The sequence below is a fragment of the Acomys minous genome (genome assembly GCF_964271855.1).
Source record: "Acomys minous genome assembly, chromosome: 5".
In the NCBI taxonomy this organism is placed as follows: Eukaryota; Metazoa; Chordata; class Mammalia; order Rodentia; family Muridae; genus Acomys; species Acomys minous.
The window spans coordinates 49,025,289-49,052,412 of record NC_140494.1 but is presented as its reverse complement, the minus strand read 5'-3'; the positions used below and the strand labels follow the sequence as shown (position 1 = coordinate 49,052,412).

General features: G+C 32.9%; 1 protein-coding gene across 10 annotated transcripts in view; it reads left to right on the top strand.

The window, feature by feature from the left end:
- The window catches only part of CDH12 (cadherin 12), a 1,018,075-nt gene extending 992,512 nt beyond the window's left edge, over positions 1-25,563 (top strand). For all 10 annotated transcript variants that reach the window (XM_084781268.1, XM_084781275.1, XM_084781271.1 and 7 more), the window contains 4 exons: positions 6,166-6,287; positions 10,139-10,256; positions 14,994-15,245; positions 17,544-25,563. In XM_084781268.1, the coding sequence (XP_084637394.1) occupies positions 6,166-6,287; positions 10,139-10,256; positions 14,994-15,245; positions 17,544-18,043 (992 nt within the window). In that variant the 3' untranslated portion in view covers positions 18,044-25,563. The remainder of the gene's footprint in view (positions 1-6,165; positions 6,288-10,138; positions 10,257-14,993; positions 15,246-17,543) is intronic.
- Positions 25,564-27,124: the final 1,561 nt, after the last annotated feature.

The following is a 27,124-nucleotide window of genomic DNA, read 5'->3' as shown; positions in this document are numbered from 1 at the left end:
ATCTTGGAGGAGTTTTAGAGTGGGTAAATATTAGAAAAACATATTGTACAAAATTTCCAAAAAATTTTTATAATGTTGTAGAAAATAGGTGTTTTGCCATACGTGATATTTAAAATATTTATAAATATCTAAATATTTACCTCTAACTCTAATAATAGACTTAATTTCACTGGACAGACAAAGATAATATTCACATATGAAATTAATATTTTGAATGTAAACAATTTAAAAAGAATTATTCAAATCATTTAAAACTTATTTACATGAATTTGATCAAAGATATTTTTCTGGTTAGTTTTGCTGTCAACATGGGAAAATCAAGAATCATTTGGGAAGAGGAAATGTTGATTACTGAAATCACATTGGCCTCTAGGCATGTATGTGGGGTATGCTGTTTGTTGAATGATGTAGGAGGACCAGCCCACTGTTGTTATTATTGTTCCTTAGCAGTTGGACCTGGGCTACAAAAGAGAGAACTGAGAAGCCCTACGAGCAAGCCAGTAAGCAGCATTCTTCCATGGTCTCTGCCACAGGGCTTCCCTTGGGTTCCTACCACAACTCCTCTCAGTGACTGACTGTTACAACCACAGCTGACAACCAAACTTTTACTCCTTCAAGTTGTTGTAGGTCATGATGTTTGTCACAGCAACTAAAATCAAAGTAGAACATATCACATGTTATTTCTGGTCAGGACATCTTGTCAAATCCATAAAAATGAAGCTAGAATTTAAGTAATTGAGAGTAGGGAGAAAACAACAAACTCTTAAAACATCCACTGGTAAAAATACATTAAATCATTACTAATAGTTTATGATCCTACGTGACTTTATGTTTCTTATAATCAAAAAGTCTTAGAAGCAAGGATCCTGGTTGCATAATGTTATTCATAGGTGGGATCTGAAAAACAAAAGATCTCATAAACTTGGGAAAATAATGGTGATTTCCAGAACCCAGTGGTAGTATAAGTGACAAGAGGTGCAGAGAAAACAACAATAACAAAAACAACAAAAGTAGAAGCAGAGAGGTCTAATACTGGAGACAGAATCTTCAAGGGGTAAAATTCCATTTAGGTATTTTCATCTCTGAATATTTTATCTTTATTACAGTTATTTTAAATACTGTTTATGTCACCTAAATGGATTCTTTATATCTTCTACTGTTGTCACCCTGTTTATTCTTCAATCTCATTATTTTGTCTAGGGCTATATCAGTAGCTTTACTTTTCACTTTTCTTATATAAATATACTACAACCAAGCTATGTGTCTTATTTATTTGTTTGTTTAATTTTTCATATTCCATGTAATCTTTATTCAACTGTCAGGTATTACGCTACTTTATCATTTTATTTCTTAGCATTTAAAAACAATGAAGCAATTGGCATAAGAATATAAACATCTCTGCATTATACTAAGTTTGGGATGCAAGGTCTTAACGTACTTCAAAGATAAGATATTCAAGGAAAATGTGGTACTGCTTTCCACAACGTCTTTGTCATTAAATACACTGACAAAATCCACAGGAGTTGTTTTTGTTACATCCTCCATGTCCTCATTAACATATTTTGTTTGTGTGTTTGAGGGTAGGCACTCTTGCTGGAGGGAGTTGATATCCCACTATTGCATCTCACTTGAGTTCTGTTACATATAATAGGTCTTATTGACCAAGGACCAATAGAAATAAAATAAGTATTAGGGTGATATGGTATCACACCCTTGGAATCCTGGGAAGGCTGAGCTTGCAGAACTGTAGCCTAAAGATATCCTGAGACAACAACAAGAGACAAACAATAACAATCAACCTGTTGGTTAAAAATTAATCTGTATCTTAGCATTAAGAGAAAATATATGTCCTACCATCTATATTTAACTAGTTTTATGTGTTTAGTTTACTTTAAGACTATATTTCTTCACTGCAAAATGTATCCTGCTAACATGTATTAGAAAATGTATTGTATATTTGAGGTTTAACTTTCTTCCAAGAACTCAAAATATTTACAGCTTTGATACTATAGAAATTTTAAATCTATGATAGATGTTTTTCATTGCTTTCATTGTAATAAATGTTTTAACAATTTTTGTTTTCTTTGAGGATCATGTTTGATCACCAATACCACAGAAACTAATCTCTAGCAAAAATGTATATGTATAATGTAAATCCTTTGTGGATGTTTCAGACTAGATTCAGACCACACCACTGTAATTTGATACAGCTATTATCTACCACTTGTAACGTACCTTTTAGTGTAAATATGAACATTTCTAAAAAGAAAAGCCGGTGAAAGACTCATTATTTAGTTATGATAACTCAGTTTTCACTACAGTAAGTCAATTTCTCAGCATAAAGATGTTGTTTCCATTCTAGAATTTACTGTGGTTTCATTTCAGGACACAGCGCAGAATTGAATTTCAACTTGCATTGTTATTCAAAAACAGATAGCATTGTTTAACAAAGAATCACAGAAGCTCCTGTGTGTGTTAATATGGGAACTTTGTGCATGTGCACAATTCTCAAAATATTTTCAATTATATTTATCTATTATATCCTAGAAATACTCTCTCATTTGAACATTATTTACTGAGAGTCAGCTATGAAAAGGAAATAGGTTGTCACTTTTAGTAAACTACATATGTCTGTGAGGGAATGCTGCACTTCTCTCATAAGCTAATTTTACATATATTACTCAGATTCTCTGGGACTCCTTTGAATATTTTGGCTTCTTTCACTGTCAGTTTCAGGCACTGCCGATACTGATCTTTGTGTGCTTTAGAGAGCTCAGAGAGTGTGATATTTTCCCCTCTTAGAGTTTTTAGGTATCTCAGGACAGAGAGATACACATTGAATAAATTTAATTTATTTAAAATTTTTTTTAACATGTTTGTTTGATATTCTGGATGTCAGTATTTTTGACTTTGTGTATGTACGTGCATCACCTGTGTGCCCGGTAAAGATGAGTCCAGAGGATGAGAATGGCTTCATTCATTCAAACTGGAGTAAGACTATTGAAAGCTATCATGTGAGTGCCAGGAATCAAATTCATGTCCTAAGAAGGAGCCACCACTGCTCCTCATCACTATTTATTCTCCCCAATGGGTGGTGGTGGCAAACACATTTACTCCTAGGACGTGGGAGGCAGAAGCAGGTGAATCTCTGTGAGTTTGAGGCTAGTATGATCTACAGAGTGAGTTCTGAAACAGCTAGAGCTGTGGAGAAAAAGCCTGTCTTGAAAAACAAACAAACGAAAACACACAGACAGACAGACAGATAGACAGATAGTTTTGGGTCTGGCGTGGAAACCATCTGTAATGTGATATTGGAGTACTTGCCTTATAGATTTTTAGAGCTATCATATGATCAATAACTCATCTCATAAGCTCTCTAGTGAGAAGTAATATTCTACCTAAAGAAAACTGTGGATTAAGCTAATATCCTTTCTAACATATATCTAGAGTGCCATTTAGCAATAAGGAGAAAAGCATGAAGACAGCATTTTATATGAATTCTAAGTTATCTTTTAAATATAGAATATATTTTCTCCAGGTTTTGCACATAAATTTTTATTCCATCTGTGCATATTGACTAAATTAATAATTTAAGTTGTTTACCAGCATCCAATACTTCCCAAATTCTATGTGGTTTTACTATCAAATGTCTGCATCAAAATATTGATGATAATTTTTTAAAGATTATCCCAAATATGGATAAATTGGCTCAAAAATATGTCATTATTTTTTAACACAATTTGCTAAATACCATCTCTAAATGAAATAAATCTATATTACTTTAAGATATTAAATATCTTGCAAAATATTTTAGATTCATTTTAGATTGGTAGTTTGAAAACAGTAATGTTATTGCTTCAATAGTTGGAACTTAAACTATAAAATAATATATGCATAATATAATAATGAATCTGGAGAAATCTTAGTACTTTAGAGTGCACAGGATATTTTCACACAACAAAGATTTATCTTAGTTAAAATGTGAAAAATAATTAATAACAGGATTACAGTGATTCTTTTTACAACATTTACTGATGAAAATGGGTGTTAAACCACATTTGAAGAGAAAAACAGCAGTAACATACCAAAAGTGAATTTGTGGTGGATTAAAGTAGGACTTGTATAATTAAATTATTTTTTATAGATTATGAAAGTACATTTCTGTGATAAATTTAGGTAATTTAGAAAATTTGTTGCCTGCTGAACATAACTCTTCTTCTAATAGACCAAATAAAATAGAATGTGGACCTTGCATTTTGAACATAAGATTCACTTAAAAGAATATATATATAAAAAAAAGTCTGAGCCTCACATCATCTGGTTAAAGAATTGAACTGATATTTTATCTCTGAAAAATTTTATTAGTATTTTACCTAAGTAGTTTTATAGTCAATATAATTATAGATAGCTGAAATTTCAGGAAACTTTGATTCAAAATTTGGTCTTTTTACTTTCTAATTATAAACTTTGGAGAGGTTTATAAAACCAATCTTCAGAGTTTTATGTGCAAGGAGACACTCATAATTATATCTATAATGTATATGTTGTGAGTCCAACATCACCTGTGCAATGTGTTTTATATAAACATTACAACATAATAGTCCACTGCTTTGTAATTATGGTTGTTACCTAGTATCTTTAGAAAATTAACTCAAGTTTATCTGTTTATTGACTTCTATAAATAATTATGCTAAACAAATAGGCACTGAGAAAAAGGTATATTTAATAATGTGTGTTTTGTAGATTTAAAAAAGAGATTAACAACAACTTACAATGTTCATTACATATTTTTTGTAATACTATATCTTTTAGGAGTCAAACATACAAAAAACCTATTAAAGCAATCTACTTTATATGAAGAATCTGAGTACAGTAATGGAATAATAAGGAAAAATCAGTTGTTAAAATTCAAATGAACATTTTCAATCAAACAATATACATTGATAAATAAAATACAATGTAATCCATATTTCTAAACATTCTCCAATATTGTCAATGTACTTCCACTAATTGCAATAGATACTATAGAATTTAAGTGATGGCTTCATTTTTAACTTTTTGTGCCTGTTTGGCTATGTGATGATAGATTTTATTGTTATATATTAATTCATGAAAATATCATAAACTTCTGCATAGTGTGTTTTATTGACAGCAAGATGTTTTAGACTTATGAGAATAGGTCAGATATTAAGACTTTAAGTACCTTTTTCAAAATCCAACCTAAAGTATTATGAATCTTTATTTCATAGAAAATTATAATTTGTTAAAGAATTGAAAGAAAATATGCTCTCTTTTTAACTTTTGAAATTTTGGGTATGTATCTGACTCTACACTCTTTTAGCTCTGTATTCTGAATAGGACCATCAAATATTTGAGGCAGTCTATTTCTCTGTAAAATTAAGTTAGACAATATTCTCTAGAGTAGCTTTACACATACTTTGTGTTTTGTACTTGAATACTCTAATAAATTATTCCCCATTTTTATTTTACACATAATAGGAATCCAGATAATATGTCCATTGCCTAGGTAAAAGTATGTAGCATGCATTATGCAGTGGCTTATTGCTCCTGATAAATTGACCACATGGGGAAGGGGGTGTAGGAAAGCACTAAGTGAATCTTTATCAAAACTGGGCTTATTATTTATTCCATAAATACTCTAAGCATGACTTTTGGCTTTCCATAATCCACCCATCGATTCTGTTTTACTTGAATCTATGCCCCTTATTTTTATCAGCAAAGATGAATTGAAATATTTACTTACATATCTTGGATATTTTATATATTAAAACTTTGGATTATATAGTTGCAACACAGAAAACTATATTTTATAGTATATACAGCTATATAATACACACACACACAAACACACACACACACATATATATATAGTGAACTAACCCTGGAAAGATGGCTAAATTACATTTGGTGGATAGCCCTGTCCTTTTGATAACATATCAGCTGCATAGTCACTTCTCCCTGCTAATACTGTCTTTTCTTGGTCCCTTACTTATCCTTTGAGTTTCTGCAGCTGGTATCTTATCATTTCCTGTAATAGAAGATGATTTTCTATTTTGTATTAAAAGTAATTAAAAATGAATATGATTTTCAGGGAAGCAATGCCCATGTTTTGTAATTATTGTTTATTTTTTATGTTTTATACAGGTAATCCATTATTAACCAGTAAAGTTAACATAGTAATTAATGTCCTTGATGTCAATGAATTTCCTCCAGAAATATCTGTGCCATATGAGACAGCTGTGTGTGAAAATGCCAAACCAGGACAGGTATGTTGTCAATATTGTTAATGAAGTGTGTACAATGGCTCTCTGTATGTATGAGATTTCGTTTTAAGTCCAGATGTGTATACACATACATATACCTATTTTATGCATCATATATCTTTATAAAATTAAATATGAATGATTCTAGGCTGATATGAATTCATGTTAGATGCATGTATGTAAATATAATACCACAGTAACATAGCATCGTAATTTTAGAAAGGACACAGAATATAACCAGGATAAGTTTATTTACTGATTCAGTGTCTGAAATAAAAAATGAAAACATACTATTGGTATACTAATATATAGTTTCATTTCAGTTATTTAAATTTTAGAAGAGATAAACTAAAACTTTGTATCTTATATTGATTTTAGTTTTAATGCCCCACTATAATAAGATTATTTTACATTGATATGAATTTTAAATCAATAAAAATCTTGTTATTGTCTAAATGGTAGCCTTTGTTAATTATTCTCCATCAAGTCAACAACGCTATAAATTAAGAATTTAAACTTGGGGGAAAGTAAAATTTATTTTATATCAACTCCCTTTCTTATGTGAGAAAAATGACAAATATTCTTATTTTTAACAAATATATTTTGTAATCTACTAGAAAAAAATGTATCTAACCGAGATGACCCTAAAGTCTCTTGTGAGTTTTCAAAGTGTGTGCTTTGGGGGAACCTAATGAATGTGGACCCAGCCATTATGACACTTCTCTAAAATCCATACCTTAGGACGATTTATCTATTCTCTGTCATTGTCCAATAAGTAGAAATATAAGAATGTGTGTAGGTATGAGTTTTGTTTCTGTATCAATTTATCAGCAAATATAGATCCATATCTACCATTAATCTAGCCATCTATATTTCTAATCTATCATTTATCAGTGTGAAAGTGAAATTAAAACTGAAGTGTTGGTACTATGCATATCATTGATATCATATATCAGTTTTTCTTAAGAAAGGACCTGGAGGAGACAAGAGCCCCATAAGGAGAACAATGGAACCGACAAATCAGGGCGGGGGTGGGTGGGGGAGCTGCAGAGACTGATGAATGAACCAAGGACCACTCATGGTGAGGACCTAGACCCTCTGCTCAGACGTAGTAGATAGGCAGCACAGTCACTCTGTGGGTTCCATAGTATGAGGAGTAAGGGCTACTTCTGCCATGGACTCTCATGCTCACTCATTGATTCCCCCAGGTGGCAACAGAGGATGAAGATAGAGGCAGTCAGACTTGATAAGCTAGGGTCAGATAGCAGGGGAGTGGCGTTTCCCATTTCTGAGGACTAGGGGATGGGGGAGGGGGAGGGTGATGAGGGATGCTGGGAGGGTTGGACCTGGAGGTGACAATGGAGGGGCTACAATTGGGATGTAAAGTGAACAAAACTTTTAATTTAAATTAAATTTAAAAAAGAAAATATCTTGTTTCATCTCTTTCCCTCCCCACCCTCTCTCTTCTCCCCATACACACACCTCATATGTGTGGTGAGTGTGTGTGTGTGTTTGTGGGTGTGTTTTAAAAGAAAAAAATCACGTTCAAGATCTCATGTATGCACACCTTGCCTTGAACTTAATATGTATCAGAATAAGTTTGAGGTTCTAAAGCTTTTGCTTCTAACTCTGTACCATTGTATGCATCACCAGGCCCAAATTATAAGAAGATGAAAATGAAGTATTGGGCTTTGTACATTCGAGGCAAGCACACTTACAAAGTGAAATAATCTATAGATGTTAAATAGGTTTTATTTATTGATGCTAGTTAGATTTAATTTGATGTAAAACACAGCCCAAAATTTAAGACCTGTTTATTGATTGTTAAATAATATAAGGAATTTAAGGTTAAATAGAGCAATGCTCTGAGGACATGGCTCTAAGTCTCTATTAAATAAATTTCATGTTTTAGATGGTGAATGTATTATAGTTTTCTAGGGAAATAGAGCAGGTAAAATGAATATATATGCATATGATGTTTAACTAAATGGCTTCCAGGTGTGGTCTGTTTAGGCCAACATAAGCTGTCTGTACATGGGAAGTCCAAGTATACATTAGTTGTTCAGTCCGTAAGGCTGAGTCTCAGCTGAGCATATATTTCTGTGTGTGTGTGTGTGTGTGTGTGTGTGTGTGTGTGTGTGTGTGTGTGTGTGCATGCGTGTGAGGATGTTTTGAAGAAATAGGATGCCAGTGGAAGAGTGAACTTGACAGTGAGAGCAAGGGCAAGCAGGCAAAAATCAATTTCTTCTTTTTTTTATATCTTTTATATAGGCTGACAGCAGAAGGTGGGGCCCATATTAAGATTGATCTTTTCCCTCAAAAGATCCAGATTTCGGGTGGGATTTCCCAGATTAAATAATACAGTAAATAAAATGTCCTCCCAGATATTTGGATTTTAGTTAGTTCCCATATGAAGTCAAATTGAAAATCAAGAATAATTATCACAGCTTTTATGGTGAATCTTAACTAAACTTCTACTTTCTATGATCTACCTCTTTAGATAATATGTTATCAAAATACAGCCAATAATAATTATATGAGACAAATAAAATAAATTCTTGTGGTAGAAATCAATACTGAGGAAATGGTCTGAGATTCTTACTATTTTTTTTTTTTACTTTTCTTGCCTCTAATATTGATAATAACACTCCTCCAATACTAGTTGATCTCTCATCTATCTGTTGTTTTCATCCATCTATCATCTATCTATCTATCTGCCTATCATCTCTCATTTATCTATCTCATCTATCTGTCATCTAAATGTCTGTCTTTTATTTATATTTCACCTATCATATATATTGTATTTACCTATATATTTTCTATAATATATACATATATATTTGTATATAAATATATATATTTGTAGTAAAGTAGAAAGCACTCATGAGATTAGATTATAACAAGGAATTGTAACCACAAGTAAAAAAGGAATCACAATTCTGAAAGTCTTCTTGTATGTATTTTACATCTCAAGATTAGGATCTTATGTGGAACATCTAATCTGTTACTAAAGAAAATCCTGTTGAATTCATATGCTTGTTTCTTTTCCACAGTCTTAGTCCTTTCCCTTACATATTTACTAGTATTTGCTCTTATTCGGCATTCTTAGATATATTATCTGCTATGCCTTCTAAATTGATGATCTATGAAGTCATTTACAATGCTTACTTATAGACCCTTAAAATTACTTTTATTTTAAATTTGAAGGGCAAAATGCTGAAGCATTTAGATTTTAATAATGACATGTAAATTCTGGGAGCAATGGGGGAGACATTTTGAAATAGATATGTGAATATTTCTTTTTACAAGTAGCATAAAACACATATAATATAATCCTAAGCAATGGGGTGGACATAGCATAGCAATGCAAGCAGGTATTATTTATTATCTGTCTCATCATTTCATTTTTTAAATGAGTCTTCTCTCACAAATGTACTTACTCCTTAATTTTGCTCTTACAAGTACATTTAGATGATCAAATGTCTTGTTTATAATAAGAATTTCATATTTAGTCTAAAAAGAATTTATTTCAGTTAATTTAGCATGCAGGCAAGTGCCTTTTAATTTTATTTTGCTTGCTAGAGAGAAGTTTTCATTCTGGTAAGCTTTTTGGTTACACAGATATTGATTCAGAATTAGCCTGTGTCCTCTGATTATAGCTGCCACTATTGCTTGTAAATGCCAAGAGAACTGCTTACAAAAGGTATATGTAAGTAATTGGGTCACTAATATTGATTCAAAGAGTGTCATTCCTGTCTGCTTGCATTCATTATTAAATAACGTTATTAGCCTGTTGTGTAAAGTTCCCTAGAAATTGATGACTGACTTCAAGTTTAATCTCAACTTTGTTTCAGATAATTCAGATAGTCAGCGCTGCAGACAGAGATCTTTCACCTGCTGGGCAACAGTTCTCCTTTAGATTATCACCAGAGGCTGCCATCAAGCCAAATTTTACAGTTCGTGACTTCAGAAGTAAGTATAACCACTTACAGATTTACCTATCATGTACTATTGTCAAGGGGCATGGGGAGAGAAATCAGTGCTTTTCCTACAAGCAGTTTTAAAAAACAGAAATCCATACAGAAGAAATACAAAAAGTTTAGTAGAAACAAATTAATTACCCTAACATGATTATCAGCCAATATTGCTCATTTTCATTATAAGAATGGCTGGATTTTAAAGATTCTAGCAAAAAAAAATTCTTTCTGGGACGTTGAGTGTTTTCTTGCTTTGAATATAACAGTATAATGATGATCACATTTCTTATACATGCAAATAATTCTGTATCCATTTTTTTTTAATTTGAGAAACAAACACCTCAAGGATATGAGTTGTGAAGTTCAGCTAGTGTGAACAGGATTATATTTCCACTGAATTATTTCCTAGTTACCAAAACTGACAAAATTACCCTAACACATGTCAGCTTCAGAGCATCTGTATTAATACCATATACAAAGGATTTGATACAATGCCTAAAATGTTTTTGTCAAAATGATTTTAGCATCAACTGCCAATATATTTATGACTTTGTTTTGACAATATGATCTTGCCATCAATACTACTACTTCTAATATTATTATGTCTACCAAAATTACAAGCCAGAAAATAAACGTATATTAGATTAGAAATATGGGTACACCTCATTTGATGGTGGGGCTATTTCTTAATAATCTCATCATAAATGTAGAAAAGATCATATTACAAGTGGTGTATATTACCCTTATCCAATATGAAATTCAATCTATCCTTCCTTAAGTGTTATCACAGCATCCACATTAACTTCAATTTAGCAAAATATTCTAACAAAATTTTGAGTAGATTTTAAAATGTGTTAAGTATTTTGCTATAAGTAAAAGCAGAGTATTTGTTTGGATATACATTCCTACTATCATGAAGTTAAAAATGTAAGCCAATACATTTCTAAGTCAGATTTGTATTATGATTTACAAACATTATTTCTGTAACCTTGTATGTTAATCTCTATGTACTTATATACTGTCTAATAAGTATTAAATATCTGATATAATATTTGCTTGATAAACTGAAGTCCTAATGGATTTTGTTTTTAAAACAAGTGAAATAATGTAATGGGATATTGATGATGGTGACAACTAACCTAAATCAAAGGATGTCTGGGGAAAAGCTAATATGTGAAGTGATTAGAGAGAAGAAAGCCTGATATTCCATATTTCTCATTTATGAATTCAAATGGATTGGCTCCAACTTAATGTGAGCTATGAAGAATGGTTGTAAGTAAAAATCATATAAAAATGTATGACTTCAAAAATAGCATGTCATAATCTCCTTTGGGAAGCTGCTAACCTGCACCCCCTGTAAACTCAGATAATTAATTTTATTCCTTCTCAAGTCTCTGATGGGTTTGAAGACCAGATAGTATAGTTTTACAACTAATCTCAGTTGTTTAGGGGTTAAGATATTTTTAGGTCTAGACAGATATTTAAGTTGATACTGATGAGATATGATAGATATTGATTTACATTCAGAAATTTAGACTCATAAAGATAGGAAAGATGTTTTCTTGAAGGCTGTCAAATACAAATAACAAAAATATTAAAAGTGTAACATTTAAATAATTCTTGTTTCATGGTTCTTCTTGCTGTAGGTACTTTATTGTATATGCATGTAATAATATAAATGTATATGTAAAAAATTAAAAGTTTAAAAAACATCACTCATCAAAACAAAGTAGCATAGCCACACACTTTATCATGAAGATAATAACATTTTACAATGTATAAGTGGTCAGTATTTAGATAAAAATACATAGAAAATGCTTCTGTCTAAGCAAATGGAGACCCGGTAGCTTGAGTGAAAACGCACCCATAGGCTCAGATGTTGAACATTTGGCCACCAGTTGCTGGAACTATTTGGGAAGGATTAGGTTTGATTGAGGAGGTGTGTATCCATGGCCTGCTTTGAGGTATCAGAAGCCATGTCACTGCCAGTCAACATTCTCTGCTTACTATTGGAGATCAAGACGTACATTTTCAGCTCTGGCTCAGGATCTTGCCTGCCTGCCTGTTGCCTGCTGGGAATCATAATCATCATGACTCTCATCCCATGAGGATTCACATTATCTCTATATCCTATAAATATGAGTCTTGAGGTCTTTGACAGCAGTAGAAAAAGAACTAAAACATTATGACATTGTCAGCCTATTTATAAGACATTTGAAAAGACTTAACTGCATGAACTTAGAAACCTTTGAAAAATTGAGCAACAGTGTAATATGATCAGATTTGTTGTTTAGAAAGATTGCTTTGACAGTGGTATGGAAAATAATGTCTGTATATTTTAGATTATGATAATGGCTGTTAACCTATACTAGCTTAACGGAGAAAAGAACTGATAAAGATTTTTCCTGTATCTTTTTTATTTTAATGAAAAAAGATTAAAAATTCAAGATCTTAATTTTAAATAACAAAAGATGGTTAAATCATTACATAGAAAAATGTCCATTACACATTGCAAGTAGGTATACAATTTTTTTGACTTACAAGAGTAATCTTCTCTAAGTAATTATATTCTATAAAATATATAATCAATGGCTAACAGTTAGTAGTGCAAAGTTAAAATTTTAATGAATTCAAAGACAATATTCATGAGGAGAAAGTATAAATTAAAAATCTCCACATAATTTCTTGTGCTTCCTTTTATTATGAATTAAATTTTAAATATTTTTAGTTTATTGAAACATTTTAAGATTTTTTTAAATACATTTTTATTAATTTATACATATTACATCTCAGTTGTTAGCCTATCCCATGTATCCTCCCACTCCTCCCTTCCTCCCACTTCCCCCCTACTCCCCTCCCCTCCCCTAAGTCTGTGTCTGAGGGGGACCTCCTCCCCCTGAGTATGCTCATACGGTATCAAGTCTCTCCTTGGTGACCTATTATCTTTCCTCTGAGTGCCACCAGGCATCTCCGTCCAAGGGACATGTTCAAATATGGGGCACCAGAGTTTGTGTGAAAGTTAGATCTCCTTCTCCACTCAACAGTGGAGAATGTCCATCGGCTAGTCCGGGTAGGGGTTCAAGGTTTTTACTGCCTATTTTTTCCTTGGCTGTCGCCACAGTTTGCGGAGGGCCCCAGGGCCCAGACTCTCCTGTAGTTTTCCAGGACCCACTGGATCCTTCCATTTCCTCTTTCTCCCAGGCTTCTCACACCTAAAGTTTCAATAGGATGTCCTCCCCTCTTACCCACTATTCTGGTAGGTACAGTTTTTCATGGGGACGTACACCTTGGACTAGTGTCTCGATATAAGTGAGTATATACCATTTAGAATAGGATTGATGTTTTATGTATCCTTATTTTCATAATGCAAAGTACAAGTAATTTAGAATATTTATTTATCATTAAAAATAAGTTAGAAACAAATTTTAACAAATGTTTTAGGGTTTTTTTTTTCATATAAATTGAGGTATAAAATATGAAGTAGTCCTATTCTCCAAGAACTCTATATTTTCTGTTTCTCTTGTCCTAATGATGGTCACTCAGTTTATGATCTCTGACCATAAGTGGAGCATTTGACTTAACTTCATGGAGTAATTCATCAGTGTTTGAAGATATTGATGGTACCTCAGTCAGTCCTCCTTTCCTAAGCTTGTCATCATCTCAAATATTTGTCTCCACAGAACTCAACCCTGATGCAACTTGATGTACTGGGGTGGACTGATGATGGTGGGGCTCCCCTATTCTGAGGACAAGAGAAGGGGATGTAGGGAAAAAGGGTTGAAGGGAGGAGCAAGTAGGAGAGGAGGGAGGGGCCTGCAATCAGGATGTAAAGTGAATATATAAATTAAAAATAATTTTACAAATATTTGTCTTTAGTCAATCTATTTGTGAAGATTGCTAATGGTGGTGCAATCTTGATACTTTCCTTCATCTCTAATGATAATAAATGAACCTCACGAAGCAAACCTTAGTCATATCTCAAAAACTTTCCACAGCAATAGGTATAGAGAAGTTGTCCGAGTAAAAGTTGGAAATTCAATTTTCAATTAATATAGTATAGATTGTGACTAATATAGTAATATATAATAACATAATTTTATTTTAATTGGTAGTATACTTTTTAATTACCTGATTTTCAAGATTACATAAAATTTATATTAAAAACAATATTTTAAAAAGAGGTTGTTTAATTGAAATTATGGAATGACTAAAAGAATATATTTGCTTGAATGTCTCAAGATAAAACGTCTAACTGCATTGCCATAATTTTCACAGCCACTATTATTTAACATTTTAAATTATCTGACTTTATATAATTACATATTTTCTTTTTATTGATAAAATGAAAAATAATTATTGATTTACATACTGTACTAAATTTATAAATACTAAAAAATAGTAATTATTTAGAATTATAACATTCATAGACATTTTCCCACTCAATTAGATGTTGCTTTCAGAAAACAAAAACAAAAAAATTAAGACAACCTGAATTCTTGTGTATTATTCTTGTAAATCTTTATTCTTTCTGGATGGAATTTCCTTCCACATGCTACCAGGATGAATGATTTTCTTTCTCACTTTGACAGTGTTATAATGATATAATAAATAATTTAAATTAAGATGCATTATACTGATTTAAGAAGAGCTTTCTGCTACTTAGCTGATACTAATTTAAGACTTGAAGTGAAACTCACCATCACCATGTTATCATAAATATCATGTTTTTCAGACAACACCGCTGGGATTGAAACCTGCAGAAACGGATACAGCCGCAGGCAGCAAGAGTTGTATTTTCTTCCTATTGTAATAGAAGACAGCAGTTACCCTGTCCAGAGCAGCACAAACACAATGACTATCCGTGTTTGTAGATGTGACTCTGACGGGACCATCCTGTCTTGCAATGTGGAAGCAATTTTTCTACCTGTAGGACTGAGCACTGGAGCTCTGATTGCAATTCTGCTATGCATTGTTATACTTTTAGGTTTGTTTCCATATTGATCAAATTCTGTCTCTATCTATGTCTTTATTCTACCTTCTCCTCACCTTAGAATATCTATAAGCTTTTGGTTAATGAGATGGTGAAAAAAAAATCACTGTTTCTGGGTATGGTGGTACATGCCTGTAATCCCAACACTTAGGGGGACAGAGGCAAGGAGAATGCTGAGTTGAAGATTAGCTTGATCTACAACATGAGTCTGAGACAACCAAGGCAACACAGAGAAACCTTGTCTCAAAGAAAGAAAGAAAATCATTGTTTACTTAAAATAATTTTATAGTAAAATATTTTCTATTTTCTATTTCTTATATAATGTCATCAATAATATATTTAAGTCACAAGGAATATGCATTCTGAAAATATGACTCTTTTCAACATGAAATTCTTCATGATAAATATCCATTCAAAGCTGCTTCTCAATTTTGCATACTATTAGTAGCAATTATCTGATAAAATCTATAGTATACTTTTTAAAATATCTAGAAGAATGATGCTTTTTAATGTCCAGGTCTACGAGAAAATGAAGAAAACAGAGAGTCTAGAGAAGAATCAGAGGGTAAACAGACACCCCAAAATGTTTAAATGCCCTTGCCCTGCTATCACCAAAAGCTTTCTAACTCTTCTGCATCCCAAAAGAGATTTGTTTAAAATTTCCACTTTATCAGAAGAGAACCATCTAACATATCCAGAAACACTGCTGCAAAAGTATTTTAAGTCAGAGTATTTCTCTAACACTGTATAAGTAGTATATATCTACTAAAGAGTTTTCACTCTGGTATTAATTCTGTTCATATTTTCCATTTCCTAATTACTTTAATGAGAGAAACCATCTACTTTGTTGGTGACTCCTTTAAAACCAAAAGAAACAGATGCACATCTTGACATTGAACTTATGCAAGCAGAGTCATCATTATAAATATTCTAACAAGAAGGAAAAGAGCTTTTATTCTTTAGAATATAAGTCATGATAAACACATGTAGATAATACTTAGTCAGCTGTTCATGGTGACATAAGGAGTAACTTCTAAACCAGTACAAACAGTGTAGGTGTTAATCCTTTGTGGATAACTTAGTTACACACACACACACACACACACACACACACACACACACACACACAAACATTCTTTATGTCCTCATAATACACAATGTATTCCTGTCATATTTATACTGATGTTACAAACTTCAAACTATATATTTGAATAGAATTCTCATATCAGAAATTATCCATGTTTAATAGTGTTTGACTTGAACTAAACACATTCTCCTCTATGATTAGATAGCTAATGGAATTGGAGAATACATGTGCATTTTCTTAGACAGCCTCCATATATTCTAAGTATTCTCCTTGGGATCAGTAAGTAAGAATGCAAGCTGTTATCTCACCAATATTATACAATGATGCCTGCAGCATGCTTATCTACCATAACTCTCCCTAAAACCCACAATTCACTTGTACTATTCCAGATATTATTAGTGCCTTTGTCTATAAATATGAACTATCTGCACTTATTGTCTTGCATAAGATTCAGTTTTAAAAAGTACGCATTCTGAAAATATGACTCTTTTCAACATGAAATTCTTCATGATAAATATCCATTCAAAGCTGCTTCTCAATTTTGCATACTATTAGTAGCAATTATCTAATAAAAAGTATGCTTCCTAACAATCCAGCCACATACTCTTTATTCCTTTCACAGAGTGAGTATAAACAATAGAACTCTGTGGGGCTAGTGTTCTTTGTAGACAGTCTCCACCCATTTAATGGAGTCTGATTTTGTACCCTTGTACTGCAAATGGTTTGTTGTCTAATTAGTGTTTTAATATTGATTCTCTCAATACAATTTTGAGTATATTTTAGTAAGAATATTGAAGTTGGTAATTTATCCATGAGTGAAATTTAAATGTTCCCTCATAGTACAATATCCATGTATCTTTGTGTCATTTCTTTCAAATATCTAACACAGAGCTAAAAGAGACATTTTTTCTTTTTTGCCATTTTTATTGATACAAATATTTTCTCAGATTCTAAAATATTAAAATACATGTGGAAAAATAATTTATAATAGTAATAGGATTTCTTTGATTTCCTGGTATTTAGCATTTCCTTGAGAAATTGGTATTAGACAATTCACAGGCATGTATAGATAACCTTATTTGTTATAATATTATAACTATAAACATACTATGAAATACAGCTATCTGGTCTACTTTAGCATTTATAGAGAGATAAAGTGATATCTCTGCTTTCATTTACCAAGGTGTGATTTTGGTTTTTTGTAGCTATAGTGGTGCTGTATGTAGCACTGAGAAGGCAGAGAAAGAAAGATACCCTGATGACCTCTAAGGAAGACGTCAGAGACAATGTCATCCATTATGATGATGAAGGAGGTGGTGAAGAGGACACCCAGGCCTTTGACATTGGAGCTCTGAGGAATCCCAAGGTGATAGAAGAGAACAAAATTCGCAGAGATATAAAACCTGACTCCCTCTGTTTACCTCGTCAGAGACCACAAGTGGAAGATAACACAGACATAAGGGATTTTATTCACCAAAGGCTACAGGAAAATGATGCTGATCCAGCTGCCCCCCCATATGATTCGTTGGCGACTTATGCTTATGAGGGAAATGGTTCTGTGGCAGAGTCACTCAGCTCCATAGACTCCCTTACCACAGAAGCCGACCAGGACTATGATTATCTCTCAGACTGGGGACCACGCTTTAAAGTCTTGGCAGACATGTTTGGAGAGGAAGAGAATTACAGCCCTGATAATGTTACCTAGGGGAAGAGAAAAGGCTGATACACATCTAGTGAATAAAATCTTGATGAAAGTAACAAAAATCACACACACACACACACACACACACACACACACACACACACACACAATGCTCCAAGGTTTTACAGGACAATTTTTTTTTTTTGATTATCCAGTTTCTAACAAGTTGCTCTTTTTGTCATATTGTCATTTTTGTTTATTCTGTAGACACAAGATAAATCCTATAATTTGTACTTGCTTTGTTCTGTTTGTTATTTCAGGAACACACTGAGAGGAGCTCAGGCCTATTAAATACAATTCACATCACAACGTAGAATGAAGATAGCTATGTGGCATCACAGTGGAAGAGTGTGAGATTTTTCTTAATTCCACTAAAGTGCCTACTGAAACTCTTATCATTTAAAGTGGTGTACATAGCCCTCCGCTGTGATAGATCTGCAGGATTCAGGGAGAAAGAGGAACAAAGCAGACAGTGTCTCTGTGTCAAGAAGCAATAGCGACACGCTGACTCTCATTTCTTTCAAGAACAAAGAACACTTCCCAAACTCCCTCTTCTTATACGGCAAAAGTTTTTCTCTTGTAAATTGTAAACTAGAAAAAAAAAGTGTTTTTTTTCAATCCTTTCAGAAACAACTGGTATAAATGTGACATTATTAAAGTCAATATGTAAGTCATGAATTCTAAGCAATGCTTAAATAGTAGCATTAGTTCCTGAAAGAGATGTTGATTAAGATGTAAGTTTATCCAAAAAATAAAAGCATACAGAAGGAAACGAAAGAATCCCTCTTTATAAAGAGAGGCCTCAGGGCTCAAATTCTAACGTCAAATAAACACTGTTTTGTTTAATTCTATAACGATATGTGGAAATCGGTTTTTAAAAATTACTTTATCATTAAGCTTCCGGTCTTAGATAAAATTTCAGCTTGTGTTTCTACTGAAATTTCTGAAAGGAAGCATAGTGTTCATTTAAACATGAGAAAAATTCAACATTGAGATCCTTAGAGTTTCTGTCTCATGGTTCTTTGATGTATGACTCAAACAAAATGCATATCAAATTGTTGGCTTTATAGCAAGTATATATGTTTATTCTAAACTACTAATCAAATAAAAGTCAGGAACCTCAGAAAATAAAACCAATGACTAAATCCCAAAGGGAGCAAAACTTCAATGCCAGGCAGCTGACTCATTTTGTCTAGTGATGTGGATTTCATCTTTGTGAACTCAGTTACTATATTGGCCCATAGTCACCTCTTCACTATCTCATCTACAAAAATTCACACATAAATCACTGGTTGTAACTCTTCAGATTAATCTTTCTTTTATGAAAACGTTTGAGAAACAATGGAATTTATGACTACATTAGTAAGCGTGGCTCAAATCATTTCCACATAGATTATACATTATTCAGAAATTCACAGGATACAACAAATGCAAACTAATCACAAAGTAACATCTATTCTTAACAACATAGTTGTAAAAACTGACAATGTCTACCTGTTATTTATGTAGGAAATAATTAAAGTTACTTAAAGATCTATGCAGACGAATAGCTAATACATTGTTTTGCTATAAAATATCTGTGAATATTATCATCATTTGTTGAGCTATGAAGAAGAAAATGTGCACACCATAGAATCTTACAAATTTAAAGAATGGACAAATTAATTTCAGCCTTATTCTCAAATGCATATTTTAAGTATTTGTGGTATAGAAATATGTCCACTTATTTCTGTGTTCACCAGAATTTTTAGGCTCCCTTTCTCCCTTTTGTAATTGAATTTAACTATTTTCCATCAGGCCACCATACTACTACCGTTGTTTCAAATTTCATGTAACTAATAAATATTGAACATTTTACATTAGAGAAAATAACTCTTTTATGGAACTTATAATTGCATTACCATGCTAGAGAAGAAATATATAACTTATTTCTTATTTCACCATGTATGGAGAATGTCTTTTTGAAGACAGTTAGTGCAAAAGGCCACATCCTATTAAGACGCGATTCCTGTCAAAGATTATTGAACTTTGTATTTTGAGAGGAAACGGAAGTGCCTCTTCATCAAGTTGATAAGTAGAAGCCATGATGACATGAAGAATTGAGAGTCAGATTGTTTCTACTCACGTGAAAAGGAAGATGAAATATGCAATTTGTGGCTCTTAGTTTTCATTACACAATGTCTTTTTTGATTTCCTACATTATTTCATTAACTTTATAGGATAATCAAAACAAATTATCACAGCAGTTTATTTCCTCAGTTCTGTAGTGTGGTTTCCTCTGACCATCTTCTCCTGGTCATGGAGAAGACCATCCCCTTTCTTTCTTTCCATTGTTGTCTTATCTTTGTGCTTGTTTATGTTTCTCTTCTCACAAGGGCAACGTTCATACTAAAACAGCATCTACCCACAGGACTTCTTTTTACTTTGTTTACCTTATTTAATAATAATGGCCTTATCACCACTCCTGTTTGGGTTGGTACTATAGCATGTGGATTCATCCAATCCTAATCTGAAGATATTTACAATATTTGTTTTCTGAATAAGTTGTTGACTTACAACAACAAATTAAAGAAACATAAAAATAAGCTTAAACATAACAAAATGGGTAATATATGATGAGGAAAGAAGATCCTTTGGTGCTTACAATTAGAAGAATTACGATGTCTTTTAGGCTACTGAAAGGACTAAGCTCAGTATTTCAATATCTGTAATACCTTGTTTTTTTTTTTTATTCATAAAATAGGTATTGACCTTTATTTAAGCATTAAGCAATATAAAATGTTAAAAATTTGTATGAATGATTTTAGCTGTAAACAAACAGCAGTTTTGTTATTGGATTGCATGTCTATCTTTATAGAAATACATATGTAAATTAATATATATATGACTTATATGTTGCCTTTAATGCTATTCAAAGAAGTGTACAATCCGCATACAAAAGTGAAGCAGTGGCAAGTGATGTACTAGAAAGAACCTGCGTGTTTTGAACCATATTCCCCGTTTTGACTCAAAATATCCTATGGATTAAATTCCTTGGTCTCCAAACTTTTATTCTCTTTAGTAAAACAAATTTGCTATATTCAGTGTCGTGTACAATTAATCTGAAATTTCCTCGTCCTTAAATTATAGAAATGGTTTTAAGAAGTACATCAAATAACTTACCTACAGACTGTGCTAATTTTAAGACTCACAAATATTTTAGGTCATTGTACTTATTTTGTGAATTATGTAGGGATTTGATTGATCATTCATCGAAACTCAGATCTTCTACTTCACATAACCACATAACCACACAATGACTTTTTAATCGATGTATATGATAAATATTCCATGAAATTCAAAAGATAAAGAGGTGTACAGGAAGAGAGAAATTGCATACTATAATAATGTGAACACAGATATTGAGGGAGAATGTTCTCTTAATTATTATGGAACAATGTCAATACATTTAGGAAATCTGGGCTTAGTATACAACACCATGGTACAGTAGTTAAATAATACAAGCTCTGGGTTCCACACCAAGAGCCACAAATGCAGAAAGATAATAAAATTATAGTGATGGTGATAATAATAATAATAATAATAATAATAATAATAATAATAATCTAAACCTAAAAGCAGATGTAAATATATAAATATTGTATTTTAGTGGATCCCTGATTAAATCTATGTCTACTAATTGATGTTGTTTAAATTAGTAGCCTCATTATGTTACTTTCAATAAAGAATGATTATATGAGAGAAGCTTACTTTACATAAGATCATTTGTTTAAGAAGTTTTCTCCTTAGCTTCTAAAAAGGGGTAGTTTGGTTAGCTGTCCAAAACTTACTTGGAAACATTATTTACTCAGTATATTAGAAAGCATTTTGAAAGCTGGGCAGTGGTGGCACTCGCCTTTAATCCCAGCACTTGGGAGACAGAGGCAGGCAGACCTCTGTGAGTTTGAGGTCAGCCTGGTCAACAAAGTGAGTCCAGATAGCCAAGGCTACACAAAGAAACTTTGTCTCAAAAAAACAAAAACAAACAAATAAACAACAACAACAACAACAACAACGACAACAGCAAAAAAAAACATTTTTAGCTGATAAGAAAATGCTCAGCTTTCAAAGAACTTGCTTCTCTTTGAGATGCTCTGGCTGCAGTTCCCAGAGCTCATATCAAAATGACTCACAACTTCCAATAAGTCTCATACTGGGGTGATTGAAAACCCACTTCTGGGATCAAAAAGTACTTGGATACACAATGCATATACATGAAAATGGGTACACACATACATACATGATTTAAAGCAAAGTACATTTATTTGGAAAATGTTGTTTTCCCACATTCTATCTCACATTCCATCATCAACTAACTAAATAAAACAGAAGAATGTTTGTATTCATTTTTAATCAAATGAGACATGTTATTTTGTATGGTGATATTTATAATATTCCTACTATCGTTGTTAAGAAATATTATATTAAATCTGAGTGTATCTTTTGTCATTACCATGATTAAATAGTCTCTCATCCTTTTAGTAGGGTGCCTTGGTACCCGTGCTTCCGTGAGATTTTCTTTTATTCACTTTGGTGGGTTGATGTTGGACATTGTTGTAATTCTATTCTTGGTTTCTGTATATTCTTTGTTTAATAGTAAATTATCTTATCATTTCAACCTCAATTTCCACTATCTATTTTATCCTATTTTGTGCTTGTTCTCTCATGCATTTCTTTTAGTAGCAACCATCTTCTTCACAAGGATTCTCTGTTCAACTTTCAGGGATATGTTGTCATATCTATGTTCTTTTTTTTTCTATTTCACTATCAATAAGATATTAGTTCTATCTTGAGTTTTTTTACTATTTTATTTATAGCTGTTTATGTCAATTTTATATTCATTTTTTTAACTTGAAAGGAAAAACACAATGCAGGGAAGGAAATCGTATTATCTTATATATTCCTTTAAACACACTTTCAACCTCATTCCTCATTCCAATTTTCTGCTATGCCTAAAATACCTAGACTCTTACATATTTTAGTGTCAAGTGACTTCTACAATTCTCCAAACTGTGAATTCACTGCCTAATTTCACCCATCATCTCATCCCTGAACCATTAGCATTTCACTCAAATACCCCAAATGCCTGACAGCTATAAGGAATATGTGACACTTGGCTTAGTCTAGACATAAGATCATTGACACACACTTAGAATTGATTTACAAAACTGGTCTCCTTATCATTTAAATGATTATCACTGTAATCTCCCTTGGGATAGAAGTACACAAAAATATAAGCAAAATCTGGAGAACATAATCTGATTTTCTCATATTTCTGACAGGCAATTTGCCTGTTATATGAAACAACTGCACTGAACAAATTATTCCCGTTCTTTTATATATACATAATACATATGTGACTGACACCATGTAAGCTGATATTTAGTCTTGTGAGATACTATTGCATTTCTTCATTGAATTCTCATAATTTCTAGTGTCATGGATTTTTCAGCAGTCAATCTGATTGGCAAGTGTAGAAGTTCTTGGATTTACCTAGGACTTTAAGTTTATTCTCATCTGTATGGCTTCATTAAAATGGAGGAAATATGATGTAAGAAAACCCAAACAATTTAGAATAAGATTGAGACATAATAAACAAGGGATAAAAACCCTTTGAGTGTGAAGGCCTAAAGAAATCTGATTCTGATATCCATTATGGGGCTCTCCCAGTGATGATATTCCAACGTTTAGGCTAATATTTGCTGTATATGCTTGCAAGTGAAGTTACCAGGGGATTCTGGCATCTCTGGTCCATATTAGAGGGCATCCTTGTGCTTCTTTATTAAGAAAAACAACCCACACACCATTGATTCTGTTCTTTATATCTTAAACCATATTAGAGGTATGAAGTACTTAGTAAAAAATAGCTCAAAATATGCTTCTCTATATTACCAAAAGTATGGATAATAGAAATAATTTAAAAAGCCTTAATCAAACATCAGTAATAACCATTTAACTCTGGTTAACTTTACAAACATTCTCAATCCACTCATATTTGTGTACCATTTTCAGCCTTATACAAATCCAGCTTTATCAGAGGCCTCTTCCTCTCTAAACTCTATTTCTAATTTCCCTATCTTGTATTTTTTTTTCATTCTGTCAACACTAAAGAAAGCTTGGGTGTTGGCTGAAAACTTGAGCTTATTTTTACAAAAATGATCTAAGAAAGTGGTTTATATTCATATTCTGCTGTCTCCTTTTATTAAAATTATATTTTTTTTAGTCATTGAGGGATACAATGTCTAAATTATTCTAAATATGAAATGCTTGCATCAGCTTGATAAGACAAATGTTACTAGATCTAGTTTGTACATGTGTAAATACAGCTTGATCTTACTAGGTAGCATAGACAATAAGACATAATTAGCAGAAACAGAGCTGGGATCCTAGCAGAGCTCTGAATTGCACACCGCAGACTCCCAACCTGGTTCAGTTATAACTTCCCTACAAACTGAAGTCCATTTCTTTTGAAGTTCACTAGCAACTTCATAATTGAAAAACCTCAGTGATCTTACTTTCATCTTCCTTTGATTCACGTAGAATTTGGCACACTATCTCCTCTTATCCTCCAACTCCTGATTTATACTTCCAGCTTCATTGGACTTTTCCCCCCATCTCTTAGACTTTTGTTGTTACTTACACCAATATAAAATCTCACATTAGGGTTGCCATTCTGTTTTCATTTATTTTACCATTAACATTTATTAATTTCTATCAAAATAATTTCTCCATCTCTAGCTTTGGTACTGGGAACATTCTTTTTTAATTTTATTGAAATATTTTGTCTTCTAATTAATACATCCTGATTAAAGTTTTTCCTCCATCTCCTCCTGCAACTTTCCCTAATCTCCCTTCCCATCCAGACTCACTTCATTCACTCTCATTAGAAAACTATCAGGCATTTATGTTATAGTAGTAAAACAAGATAAAATCATCTGAGTTGGACAAGATAAACAAATATAATGAAATGAGCCCAAGAGAAGGTACAAGAATCAGAGACATTATAGTTTGCACACTGAAACATTTCATAAAAAGACTAAATTGTACAGACCCATGTGGGCCCTGTGCATGCTTCCTCAGTCTCTGTGAGCTCATGTGAGGTTTGATCATGTTGATTTAGAGGGCCTTGTTTTCTTGGGTTCCTTTATTAATGTGGCTCTTACACTCTTTCTACTCTTGAAAGCATTCCACGAGTCCTGAGGAGGAGGATTTGATGCAGATTTCCCATTTATGTATGAGTGTTCCAAGGTCTCTCACTCTCTGCATAATGTCTGGCTGTGTCCTTTATATATGTTTCCATCTGATTCAGGAAGAAGCCTCTCTAGCAATTTCTACATGAAACAGTAATCTATGAGTCCAGTAGAATGTCATTAGGAGTCGTTTTATTGCTATTGTTTTTAGAACATTACATTTTGGTTTTATTCTAGGTCTCTGGGCTAGTTTTTCTCTGGTTCTTGGTCTGCCAAGCAGTACCTGGCCTGAAGTTAAATAAGACATTGATTTATTCCTCCTACCAGCATTGTGCCAACATTGCAATAGCATATTCTGCAGTAAGAACAACATTGTAGATCAAAGGTTTTTTGTTTGTTTGTTTGTTTGGGTTGGAGTTTATGGTTCTCTGTTGGCTGTCTGCAAAGTACCTTCTTCAGTTAAGAACACTAGACCATAGGGGTGAAGACTCTACATAGGCACAAGTCTAAATTATCTCCATGATCAGTGAGTTGTGTAAGTGTAGGCGTCAGCAATTGGGCCTACCACACATTTTGTGGAGAGCCATCTAGTTTTGGAAACAACCACTTTTGTTTGGAGATTCCTGTGTGACCACTTTGGTTAACAACTCAATTAACTCTAACCCATTCACGACAACAAAAGCTTCATTTGGTGACAATAAATGGCCAGTTCGAAGTCTACCCACCGCCATAATTTGAAATTTTCATTTAGATCATCTTAGTATATGTATTTATTTAAGGAAGTTTCAATTATATTAGGTTTATATATTGTATATCAAATGTCCAGTAATTTTAGATATTTCTTTTTTTATTCCATCCCTCATCTCCCTCTCCTCACTCCCTGTCCACTTGATCCTCCAGTTTTACACTCCATATCCACGCACAGCTAGGTAATCTATTTCCCTTTCACAGGGAGATCTATCTACCCCATATCCACTCCCATCTCTAGTTCCTTAGTCTATTCCCAACCTCTGTGCTTCTTTGTATTGTGATGTGTCCTGGCCTGTGGGACAAGTCGAACCAGTGTTCAATGGAAAGAGGGAGTGGGGATTGAAAGTGGGATACAGAGATGTGAGAAATAATGAGTCAAGTGTGGAAATTTCTGATCAAGACTCTCTTTAATGCCGACTAGTAAGAATATATATATAGAGAGAGCACAGTCAATAGGATCCATTTTAATCACACTCTCTCTAGCCTCCAGGCAAGAATACAATGGCCTGAATAGCTCCCTGTAAGAATTTCCAATTTCTCTGAGTAATTCCCTGTAAGGACTTCCTTGAGTCTCTGGGTGGTTCCCAGTAGGTACTTCCCTACTTCTTCCAAAGGTAAATAGTCCAAGGATAGCCTAGAACCCAAAGCCTCCTCCAGCAAAGGTCAGTAACTCACAGGTCACAGCCTACAGGCTAAGCACAAGATTTCTAACATGGCAGAATTTACCATGGCTCCCCACATCTGCCCCTTCTAAAATAATTATGAAGAGCCTGTCTTAGGTTATCTTTTCCTGTCATTGGCACATGAATTCAATTATTCATAGCCTGTCTTAGGTCAGATAAGGCTCCCAATTATTTTTACCCATTTTGGCTTGCTCCATATCAGCGCATGAAGAAGGGCAGCATGTTTGAGCTCTATACCATGTATTTGTGCTTATATCAGCTATAATTGTTGAGACATGAGCTGTGTTAGAAAGGAAGGAAGGCACAGGCTAATTTAAAGCCCTGCCATCCACACCAAGGATAATCCATGTTGTAGTTTACTGTTAATTTTAAGGGATTATATTAAATGTAAATCTAGCTGTATCTTACAATTAGTCTAGGGA